Source organism: Aotus nancymaae, unplaced genomic scaffold (genome assembly GCF_030222135.1).
Source record: "Aotus nancymaae isolate 86718 unplaced genomic scaffold, 86718_ANA_hifiasm-v0.15.2.pri h1tg000006l, whole genome shotgun sequence".
Classification (NCBI taxonomy): Eukaryota; Metazoa; Chordata; class Mammalia; order Primates; family Aotidae; genus Aotus; species Aotus nancymaae.
The window spans coordinates 75,240,001-75,252,828 of NW_026988417.1; the positions used below are offsets into that span (position 1 = coordinate 75,240,001).

Sequence of the window (12,828 nt, forward strand, 5' to 3'; positions counted from 1 at the left end):
ACAGTTATAACATACCTCACCAAAACCACCAAAGTACTCCCTTATTTTCTCTTCAGGTGTATCTGGAGAAAGGCCACCAACAAAAATTTTTTTAACCGGCTCTTTTGTTTTCATGGCTTTGGCCCTTTTAGGATCAATCACCTTCCCATTCAATTTATGTTCTTTCTGATCCATAACCTAAGGAAATTGAAGTTTTCATTTAAAAAATATATATCTTAACTAAACTTCAGAGAATATTAACTTACTTAAAAGTAGCTATAGTTAAATACAGATAATGCCAGGCATATGTTGACTTGCTCAAGATTAAACTGTCAAGTCATGGTGGTGATGTCAATATCAACCAACATATACTAGTGTTTATATCTTAAGGATGGTAGGAAATACACAAATGTAACCAATTACTAAATAACAATTACCTTTTAACTGTCAGAAATATATACAAACATGACTGCTACTTCCCTTTAGCCAGGATCAAAATAATGATTCAGTTAAAAGTTGCTTGCCTAACAAAATTTCAAAATACGTATTTCTGTGAACTGTTAAAACACATCCTTATAATCAGGCATCTTTAAGTCTATGGTATCTTTAAATTTAATTTTAAAAGTTAGTAGAGCCTGGAACACAAATTATTCAGAAAACAATTCCTAAACCTGCCTCTATCTGCATAAAATGTATCAGCAAGAACTATTATCTTCCTTCCTAAACTATCAAAAGGGGAACCAAAAATAGGCAAACTCATTGTATCAAACTATCCATGTTAATATTTTATATTAACTGATCAGAACACGTAACACACTACCTTATCTACACTCTCCGATTCTTTAAATAGCACAAAGCCAAAACCCCTTGATCGCCCTGTGATAGGATCTAACTTCAGAGTGCAGTCTACAACTTCACCAAATTTGGAAAAGTAGTCCTTCAGATCTTTCTTTGTAGTGTCCCAGCTAAGGCCTCCTATAAACATTTTCCTGTAAAGACAAAAAGCAGTATTAAAATGCTAAAAAAAAAAAAAATTGTCTTAAATATTATCCACATAAATAACACCTTTTCCAAACTGCACCAGTTTACTGGGCAGCAGAGTAAAACATCATTGCTCCTACATAACCACACATCAGAAACATCCTATTCCAAAAAGCTGGCTTATCACTGCTGCTCCTGAATAATTACAAAATAGTGAGCAAGCAGCAAATTAAGTCTTTCAACTTGCTAAAAGATAAATGTATACCCAAAGTAAAAATATTGTACTTAAAAGTTTTCCTTAGATTAAATTAAATAGATAACAGTAAAAAACAGATTCTTTCTTGCTTCAAGTTTCTCTTCCAAATGTTCATTAAACTTGTCAAAAAGTTATGCAGTTCCCCACTGATCTCAGCAACCAGCATTGGTGTCTATGCTGAAGCTCCTTTTCTATTTTAACAGTTCTCTCATTAACAAAACTCTCAGCACATAAAATGGAAAATTCTACATCTCACAATTAAGTTGTGAACCAATTATTTTGATGTGCTAAGAGTCCTTAAGACAAAAGTAATGTGCAATGTAAACAATTTAGTGAAAATTATCCATTGAAGTACAATCTACTAATTAACTTAGATCATTCATTTACAGTAGAACCTCAGTTAACCAGCAATAAAGTATTTAAGCCTTTAAAACGCAAAAAGTGACGGGTGGTAATCAAAAACCACCAAGACACTTTAAGACCAAAGGTATATATACTCAAACCGAAAGATTTTAAGGTGAAATATTACTAACATTACAGCAAAACACCAGGAAGTTCAGATCTGGCAGTTTTACATATGCTCCCTTTGTGCAAATAAATAAATAAGTAAATAAATAAAGGCTACCCTATACCTACCTTCTACCCTTTAAAAAGACAGGACTGGAGATTTTTAATTTTAAGGGTAAACTGTCAGAATTTGTTATGTTATGACTAAAAATTTCACCATGGGAATCAAATCAGACTTGCTCAACATTTTCTCATCTTTTTTACTGGGGAGGGGTCATGCGTGGGGCCAGGATGTGACACTAACTCAGCTCCCTAAAGAAATTAAAAGGCCTTTCATAAGGAAACATCTCCATCTTGTGGGCTTTCAAGATATTGCCAGCTAAGGCCCATTCTTGGAATAAAAGGCCAATTAATTATCCCTTGAGAAGTAGGGTTTTTCTTCACTTCCTCGAAGACACCTGATTAACTGAGGTGTTACTGATCTTACAATCTTACCACAGACTTTTTTTTTTTTATACAAACGAAGTTTCGCTCTTGTTGCCCAGGCTGGAGTGCAATGGCACAATCTCGGCTCACTGCAACCCCCACCTCCCAGGTTCAAGCGATTCTCCTGCCTCCTGCCTCAGCCTCCAAGTAGCTGGGATTACAGGCATGCACCTTCATGCCCGGCTAATTTTTTATTTTTACTAAAGGTGGGGTTTCTCCATGTTGGCCAGGCTGGTTTCTCCATGTTGGTCAGGCTGGTTAGTCCTGAGCTCAGGTGATCCCCCCACCTCAGCCTCCCAAAGTGCTGGGATTACAGGCGTGAGCCACCGCACCAGATAGACTTGTTTTACTTCTACTGACAAAGCAAACTTTTAGTGCAAAAGAAGTGTTAGGTATATACTGCACTTCCCACTTCAGGTTAGTTTTTCAAAATTTATTCTATAACTGGGCCATTTATATGCTTAATATTTAGGACTTCCTCAAAGTTTCCAGGCTTGAAGTAGCATGTATAAAACAACTCTAGTATTTTATAATCAAATGAACGTAACAAAAACACCCATCATGTTTTGTGTATTTGAAATGTTTACTTCTTGCCAATTCCATGAAAAGAAATTTATTTTCTCAATATACATTTTCTTTAATTTGAATAGTGTACCTTCTAATGTACAATCTTTATATACATAATTTGCTAAAAAACACCTTATTTTAAACTTACAGGTCCAGAATACTTCCTTTAGACATAAGTTATTAACCCACATTCACCCATAAAGGTGAGGATACTATCTTTGTAATGAGAAAGAGAACTGACTATAAAGCAACGACCTCTTGCTAAGATGTCCATGGCAAGTTCCACAACAGAAACAACTTCAATTAAATTAAGATTTAACTATTAAATTACCCTTTCAGTGATTACAGAAATTTCTCAATAATAAAGTTTGAAAGTATTTCAGCCTGAACACAACAGTTTTAACAAAAACATTTTTTAAGCTGAAGTTGAAAGGCAAGAAAATTCTCTGGTCTATTCAGATATGGAGACAGAACTAGTTTTGATTTTATTTAACCAAAAAGCCATGTTTATATTGGGAAAATATCCTTAATTTAAAATTATTAAGAAACAGAAAACCAATACAGATGAATAAATTAAAATACCATGAGGCATGTTGTACTATTATTCTGAAGCCCCAAATGTTTTTCAGACAAGAAGCAGATTTTCTTAAATATTACATAAGCATATCATCAGCTGGACCAGCAAAGTGCTCTCCAAATGTACTCCCCACATTTAGTATGGTAGTTGTTAAACATGTCTACCTTAGAGCTACAAGGTTCACTGAAGATACTATCCCTCCTAAATAATCAAATATCACTTATCCAGAATATTTAAAACCATCTATCCAGCACTTTTGGAGAATAAGGAGCCAAGTATTCCACCTTCCTTAAAGCACTGCCTGCCCTCTCTAATCCTTCCCCAATTGTTTTTAACCTTCAACCATTTGAAATGAAATTTTCTTCTAACACCATCACACTTTTCTGCCTTCTTATATACTTCAAATAATCATGATTTAACACTTCATGGCTCAGTCATCACTATTATACTGATTTAGAATACCCACAAGGTCTTCTAAAGTTAGATATTAATACACCAAGTGCATCTCATTTTTTCACAAGTTCTACCTTTCATTTTTGCCAGATCAATCACCAGTTGCTATTCTAAAATGTCTCCCTTTCATTTTGCAGAGTAAGTAGCCAGCTCTCAAACTTTTCAAATTCTGTATAAAGTCAAAAGTCTCTAAGCAACAAATGGCTCTTCTTTGAGACAAATTAATTAATATTTTGGCAGTCCAAAAGCACTCTGGCTTTTTCTTCTGCTCTAATTAAAAAAAGGCTGTTCTCAGGTTATGCTTAGCCTTTAAAAAAAAAAAAAGGTTGCTGAATAGGTGAATATGTTACAATGAACACAAATTGTACCAAATCCATCCCACCTTTACTAAATGGAACATATTAATTCCATTCCATTTTTTTTTTTTTTCAGACAGAGTCTCACTTTGTCACCCAGGCTGGAATGCAATGGCTCATTCTCGGCTCACTGCAACCTCTACCTCCTGAGTTCAAGCGATTCTCCTGCCTCAGCCTCCCAAGTAGCTGGGACAACAGGTGCATGCCACCACATCCGGCTAATTTTTTTTTTTTTTTAGTAGAGATAGGGTTTCACTGTGTTAGCCAGGATGGTCTCGATTTCCTGACCTCGTGATCCGCCTGCCTTGGCCTCCCAAAGTGCTGGGATTACAGGCATGAGCCACCGCACCCAGCTATTTTTATTTTTTACTTTATTTTTGAAACAGTCTCACTCTTTGGCCCAGGCTGGAGTACAGTGGCACAATCTTGACTCACTGCAACTTCTAACTCCCAGGTTCAAATGATTCTCATTCCTCAGCCTCCCTGGGAGGGATTACAGGCTGTGTCACCACGCCTGACTAATTATTATATTTTAGTAGAGACGGAGTTTCCCCACATTGGCCAGCTAGCCTTGAACTCCTGGCCTCAAGTGATCTGCCCACCTCAGCCTTCCAAAGTGTTGGGATTAAAGGCGTAAGGTTACTACCCCAGCCCTAAATTCTAACTTTATAGTACAGTGGGGAAGTTTGCTTAATCTTAATTATGGATAAATGAGCACTTAGTCTCCACAATGTTGATATACATGCTCTCCCTCAAACTGATGGCATAAGGTAATAATTTAAATTATCTATATATATTGTATGACTGTATCTTGCTTTTAAAGCACTTCTACTATCTGTCCAGATTACCTCTGCTGCCTTGAATACAAAGAGTTTCATATTGCTGTCACTCCTGCGTACATGCAAACACTTTCCAATGAAGTAGAACCTCAGAAAAAAACCCTAAGCAGCCACATTAAAAACTACTAAGACTTGTTCAACTAGCAACAAGGATGGCCCCTAATGCTGCAATGTAAGTTTAAACTTTGATCCTTAGCTGTAAGTGAACTGATCTCAATTAAAACACAGGACCTCATCCACAGTATTTTATTAGCATAGGTGAATTTCTTAATCCTAGCTATTAACTAAATATTCAGCACCCCAAGGCTGAATATGGTGTTCAGTTTACAACACCTACTCAACAATAAAGTCGCCTTGCTTTCACATTAGCTTATTCCAAATTGTAAAACTAAATGACAAGCATAAAGTTACACAACTCAACATAGATGACTATCCAAATGCTATGTAGTATCATTCAAGAATTTAGGCTGCTTTGTGGGACATTTTATCATCTTTTAATGCAAGTAAGTTTAGAGGCAGTAAAGACAAACTGCCTGGGTTTTAACCCTACACCTGCCTTTTTTTAAGACAGGGTCTTGCTCTCCCCCAGGCTGGAGTGCAGTGGCTCCATGACAGCTCACTGCAGCCATGACCTCCTGGGTTCAGTCAGTCCTCCCACCTCGGCCTCCCCAGTAGCTCAGACTTACTGGCACCCACCACCGTGCCTGGCTAATTTTTTTGCATTTTTTTTGTAGAGATCAGGTTTTACTATGTTGCCCAGGCTGGTCTTGAACTCCTGGGCTCAAGCTGCCCACCTCGGCCTCCTAAAGTGCTGGAGTTACAGGCATCAACCACTGCACCTGGCCCCCTGCCTCTTACTGTGTAACATTAAGAAAAAATATAAAAGTCCAAGATTGTTTCCCCATCTGTAAAAAAAAGCCTACCTCAGATATTTGCAGAGAGAGTTAAACTAGTTAACACTTAAAGGAGACAGAATAGTCTGACACAAATTGTGATAGATAAAAGTTACTATTTTGAAGGGGTACAGCACTATAAGCACTATCTAAACATAATGTAATGAAGCAAACTTTATTTACTCAATGGCTTAATTTTTTTTTAACTGCATAGGCTTTGTAAACTTTCCAACATTAAAAGGAAAAGGCCACAATGAGTTTTCTAATATTTTCAATGCTGCTGACTTGAAGTAACCCAGAAATTTTTTAATAGTCCACATAAAAAATATATAAACTAAAAATTAGGTGGTATTTCAACTAAGACCCTTTAAATGTAGTTTCCAAAATCACCTTGATGACTGTTCTACATTTATGCCAGTAATTTTAGTAAAGAATAATTTAAAATATAAAAGACAATATATATGGAGCAATCCTGGCTGGTGGAAAATGTTCCAATTAAATAATACTGGCTTTCCCCCGTCAATAAACTTATTCTCTGGACTATTTAGGCCACTAGGTTTTTAACACTCTCAAGTCAATACTAAGTATTTTATTCCAAGATACCTCCCCCTAACAAGTCTTTATTGTGAAACACCTTATTCAAGGTAAAATGTTAGCCATTATACTCACTCCCAATTTTGGAATAGTATTCTTTTTGTGTGTTCTCTAACTTCACACTACTTTTTTTTTAGAAATGAAATATTGCTGTGTTGCCCAAGCTAGTCTTGACCTCCTGGACATAAGCGATCAGCCTCTCAAAGTGCAGGGATTACAAGCATGAGCCACCACACCCAGTCAATCCTTTAACTTTTAATCACTTCCTAACAACTTATGATCTTACATATGTGGCTTTATAACAAGTTCTGACAGTTTAAAAAAATACAACAGAATGTCAACCTGATATACATTTCAGGTATATAACATAACTGACCAATCACTGTCACCTTTTAAAGTAATGTTAGTCAAGCACACCATTAATCCTTACTAAATATTTCCAGTATTTTATCCATCGTAATTACTCTTCTAAAATCCTAAAATGACAAACTAAAGCTAAGTCACTAGTTACCTAAAGGGAAGGGAGGAGGTTACAATGCAACTAGATAATATTGGTAGTTATTTTAGAAGCTGTATAAAAACTACCCTGGGAGACAGCTTGATAAGCTTTAATTGAGTTCAAATACTAACCAGTCTTTTTAGATCTGATTTGATATATAATTCACGAAAACCACTTTTTTGAGACAGAGTCTCACTCTATTGTCGGGCTGTGGTGCAGTGGCGCAATCCTGGCTCACTTCAACCTCTGCCTCCCAGGTTCAAGCAATCCTCCCACCTCAGGCTCCTGGGTAGCTGGGACAACAGGTGCACACCACCGGGCCCGGCTAATTTTTGTATATTTTTTTTTTGTAGAGACAGGGTCTCACCATGTTGCCCAGGCTGGTCTAGAACTCCTAGGCTCAAGCAATCTGCCCACCCCAGCCTCCCGAAGTGCTATATTACAAGCATGAGCCACCGCACCTACCCCACTTTTTTTTTTTAACTATTTAAAACTAATGAGACATTAAGGTCAATAAATCTTCCCCAAAAAACTTTAGTCAATAAAAATATAAATTTTGGTATTATTTCCCCATTATTAAAGAATAGGTATTCCTCTTCCCCAGCTTTCTCTATACGACATTTTCAAGGTGAAAAGGGATCTTATTTTTATTCGAGACTAATATACAATGGACCAAACATTTTCAAAGCAAGATTAATTTCTCTGTATTAAATCTCATTACTTCATACTTTAGAATGAACTAAATGACTATAAAAAAGTGGAGTTGAAAACATAAACATCTAATAAATGAAATATGACAGTTTTCTGGAGGGGGAGGATGGAGTCCAGGCTGCCGCCCAGGCTGGAGTGCAATGGCGCAATTTCAGCTCACTGCAACCTCTGCTTCCCAGGTTCAAGCTATTCTCCTGCTTCAGCCTCCCAAGGAGCTGGGATTATAGGTGCCCACAACACGCCCAGCTAATTTTCACATTTTTAATAAAGATGGGGTTTTACCATGTTGGCCAGGTTAGTCTCAAACTCCTGACCTCAGGTGATCCACCTCAGCCTCCCAAAGTGCTGAGATTACAGGCGTGAGCCACCACACCCAGTCAACGTGACAGTTTTTTAAATAAACTTTTTTTTTTTTTTTTTTTTGAGACAGAGTCTTGCTGTGCCGCCCAGGCTGGAATGCAGTTGCACAATCTTGTCTCACTGCAACCTCTGCCTCTAGGGTTCAAGCGATTCTCCCACCTTAGCCCCTTGAGTAATGGGAACTACAGGAATGTGCCACCACGTCTAGCTAATTTTTGTATTTTTAGCAGAGATGGTGACATGTTGGCCAGGCTGGTCTCTAACTCCTGACCTCAGGTGATCCACCCACCTTGGCCTCCCAAAGTGCTGAGATTACAGGTGCAAGCCACCACAGCTGGCCTAAAAATAGTAAACATTTAACAGACCAGGTCTCACTATCACAATGCAGTGGCTCCATCATAGGTTCCTGCGTCCCTGAGCTCCTTCCTGGGCTCAAGAGATTCTCCCGCCTCCACTTCCTGAGTAGCTAAAACTAGAGGCACACCCCCACCTCAACATGCTCAGCTAATTTTTTTTTAAGAGACAGGGGTCTTAATATGTTGCCTAGCAGATCTAGAAATCCTGGCCTGAAATGATCCTCACAGCTCCGACTTCTGATAGTGATTACTGGCACAAGCCACTACGTTTTTTAATTACCTTTAAATGCTTAATCCAACATCTCCCTTTTTTCATTTCATTACAAGGAACCAATGACATCTTTTATGTTTACGTTTTAAGTAAGCTCTCAATCAGCTTTGTAAGGTAAACTCCCATTTACCTAGAGGTTAAGGAATAAGTATTTTCCTTAACCTAGAGGTTAAGGTTCTGGTTAACTGAGATTACTACATATTCACAATTCTATAAAATAGTCTATTGGAAATCAATTTAGGTATCAATGCAGAAAATAATTTTTCCCTTGATGAATTTTTAGAATTTTCCAATGTTTTAAAATCGCGTTATTTTTCAAAAGTTTAAGGAAAAATCTGCAGGAGATTCATTCCATGACATTGTCTGTTGGTTGCTTTTTAAGTATATTTTCTCACGGCTTCATCCATCTTTCTCGTAAGACTAAATGGGGAGACAGACTTCCTGGCTGTGTGGGCTCTGTAGTAGTCTGAAGTCTAGATAAGCAGGAGTTTACAGTGCACGACCCCAATACTTAAACACCTTGATTATTGGCAAAACGCCACCAGCAAATAGGAGTCTTCCCTCCCCACCCCCAAATAGTCTTAAATACCTAGCTCCAATGTACAATAAAATACTCCAGAAACTAAAACATGCTTACCTTTACTCCACAGGAGTAAATCACTGGCAGTATCAACTATTAGGGCACTGGATAAATACACACAAGCTATGAAAGCAGGCTATGTAGTCAATCTTCCCGTGGTGAACATTGTTTCCAACACACAGATCAGCAAACCAAATAACAAACATGTTGTATTACCTGAAACCACACTGTTGAAAATGAAGCAACAGAAAGAGATCCCAGGCTTTCAGCATCCAGTTCAGTGCCCCTATCTACTAAAACGTTGAAGCAGAACTGAAGTCAAATCAAGCTTGGACTAACACAAGTTATCTTTCACTCCATTTGTAAATGTGCACACACTTGAAGTGCACAGCTTCAAGTGGAATGGGAAAAAAGTTATTACTCTATTCCTTTCTAAACGCTTTCAAGCATGGTACATATCATCACTTGAAGGCTAAAACTGATCACATCCTTCATGTGGGCCATAAATCACACACCGAATAGTAGCCTCAAATGTTCTTGTATTAGAGTAGCCTTACCCCAGTATTATGTTTTATGACAGATGGCAGAGTAGCCAGGAATATTAAAAAGATACACTGAGTTTCTGGAAGGGAACACATGGAAAAACCCCAGATTTAAAGCAAAGTATGTGTATTTGAAAAACAAGCGCTGAAAAACTCCAATGGCATTCTCCAATTCCAAACTTAAAAGTTACCAGATTTTTAGTATCTTTCATAATAGATAAAAATTTACAAAGAAAAGTATTTAATACTCCTCCCTTAAATGTTCATCTCAAGATCTGGGGGCATCAATTTCTGGAATTTTTAACTCAGGAAATTTGTCAAAGGCTTCCAAGAACGCTAATGCTGAGTGAGACCAATCTACTCAGGGCCTCAACTTTACTACATACAGTAAACCCAACTGTACTGAATCAAGGCCAGTAAATTTGGCATGAGACTACTCTAAAAGTAATTATTTTACAAACAATGTTCAGATTGCCCCAGAAACACTAAGGTGTAAGACCATAATCTGAAACATTTAAAGCAAAAACATGAGCCTAGTCTTTTATCATTAGACAGGAGACAAACTACAGCAGGATTCACAAATTCCCAAATAGGAAGAATCACACTTGAGCTCATTATACATTAACCATTAAAAGGAACAGATCTACTGTCCTGCTATTAAAGAAGTATTGCTAGACTTTGGCTAAGTGAATGGGGGACTATTTTGCTTCCTACCCAATCCAATGCAGGAAAGTCATTGTACCTACCTTATAAAACTATCTCAAAGTTAACACAACACTGTAGTTTCCACTAATTTTTAGATTTTAAAAACTCTGCCCCCAGAGAGCTTGCTACATGGCATGTATATTTTGCCAGACACTAAGTAATTTTAAAGTACCTACCCCAAATGAACTGCAGCACTGCAGAGAACGGAATGTGTCCACACCACAAAGTAAAATGAGAAATTCCAATGCTTTTAAGTAAAAACTACGGATGTTAATGTTGGAAAGAGTAACTCAAGAAGTCATACTATGGAAATAATTACTTATTCTAATAAGTCTCATAGTAAACTATAGAAACAGCCACTAGAGGTATAACAGGCATGCCTTCCTAAAAATAGCTGTCCATTCTTACATGCAAAAGGAAAAAAATCGATTCTAAAACTGATTTTTTAAGTATTTTAGGATGAAATCGTAATCACTTTATTCTCAGATTTGTAGAAGGAAATGCACACATAACTGTGTTTAAGAAATTCAATTTAGATACTCTATCTATTAACCAGTCTTATACCCACTATTGAGACTATAGAACTGTCGCCATATACTATCCCTCAAAATGGGACAAAGAAAGGGACATAGAGTGGCAAGTGTAGAGACACACACACACAAATTTAGGTCTGGAGGTTTTTCATTCAAAAAGAAAGCCTTTATGTCTAGAACAGGATGGGGCCGCATGATTAGACAGTTAAGAAAAGTCAGATGTTAGACCCCTTAAAATTGAGACTTACATTATTTTAATGTGTAATTTTAAAGTCAACCTGGGTAAAATTTTATTTTCAGTAAATGACAACTGGTGACTATCTAAAATGTTTATTAACTATTAATATAAATATTTGTCCATTTTTCCTAATCATTCAAAAAAGTTGTAATATTACATCGTTTTAGGTAGAAGGGCAAGTGTAATTATTTTTAAAGAGTGAAAACACTAATCTTCAAATCTAAGTTTATCGTCATTTCAGATTACTGTAAACAATTACATACATGAGATTCAAAACATTTAATGGAGTAATATCAAATACAGTTATAGTTTAATCTTAATTTGCCCTTATTAGCTAGAAGTGAAATTGAGCTGTTAAGTGCTCACCATGCACCAAATATGGGAATAACATTCATCTAAACTATGACCCCAGTGTCTTTTTTTTTTTTCCTTTTTGCTTTCTCTCTTGCCTACTGTTTCTAGTCTGCTTTTTCTCCAATGTAAAGCTGGACTGATTTCAGTGGATAAGAATACAGTAATAAGCAAATCTTTAAATATTACCCTAAGTGGACTCTTAGAATGTAGCTTGTAAAGACAGACAACTGCTTGCAAGTTAGTGGCCCTCTAATCTCCAGTGGTGGTGTTTAAACCCCTGAAAATTCAAATATAATCCTAAAGGCAGAAAGACTGACATTTAGGGAAGGGGAAAGGGTGGATAAAAAGAACAATACTCAACCTACCCGCCTCCAAAGAGAAGTCATGCAATTGTGAATACAAGTCAACCAACTGTAATTAATATTGCAGCCAAATCACACTGAAAATAAAAAATCTGGTAAGAGCTGTAGTGGAAAACCACATTAGCCCACCTTTGAATGGTATATATATATATATATACACACACACAATTTTTATTAAAGGTCTATTTACAAATATGGTAGGTAATAAAAGACAAGCATTTTTGCATAATACACAGTGCTGCTTAAAGAACTGCTTCAGACATCTCCAGAATATTTCAGTATAACATGCATGACATTTTAAACACAACATTTTATATCAAGTAGTCTTCACATTTAGCATTAAAGTTAGAATTCCAACAAAAATATTTTTCATCTTAAAATAAATCAAATGTGGAGATTACAGTAATATTTTTTCTTGCTCAGATATAAAAATATCGTTACTAATTATGTTTAGCTTAAATTGCCAAACTGCAACTACATGCATTACCACAGACCAAATACCATGTAACGGCATCAGTTTTGCCCAAAGATTACATATGATGCCTAAAAAGGTATATATCCCAGGTACAAACCTACTGTACTATCGTCTAGAATTTCCTGGGGATCAATGGGCAACTAACCAATACACAACCTCTGCATGTTATGACTACTGAAACCTTTAGAATACAGAAATAAAATTTAAAAGTTTTACCATTCTTCCCGCTGTGCCGTCGCTGCTTCAGTGTGTCGTGGGGAGGAGTTTGAATGGCTAGGGAATTAACAACCGGTACAGCAACCAATCAAAATTCTAGTTTTAGTTTTTGACACTGTTAGGGTTAAAAACTTTAAT

The 12,828-nt window shown here is 36.7% G+C and overlaps 1 protein-coding gene across 5 annotated transcripts in view; it reads right to left on the reverse strand.

The window, feature by feature from the left end:
* Positions 1 to 12,828, reverse strand: part of HNRNPD (heterogeneous nuclear ribonucleoprotein D) — a 28,767-nt gene that overhangs the window by 13,616 nt on the left and 2,323 nt on the right. For 3 of the 5 annotated variants that reach the window (XM_012446937.3, XM_012446935.3, XM_064368400.1), the window contains exons 2-4: positions 12,691 to 12,747; positions 800 to 968; positions 16 to 177 (exon numbers count right to left, since the gene is read on the reverse strand). In XM_012446937.3, the coding sequence (XP_012302360.1) occupies positions 16 to 177; positions 800 to 968; positions 12,691 to 12,747 (388 nt within the window). The remainder of the gene's footprint in view (positions 1 to 15; positions 178 to 799; positions 969 to 12,690; positions 12,748 to 12,828) is intronic. The other 2 variants (XM_012446938.3, XM_012446936.3) reach the window with 1 other exon arrangement.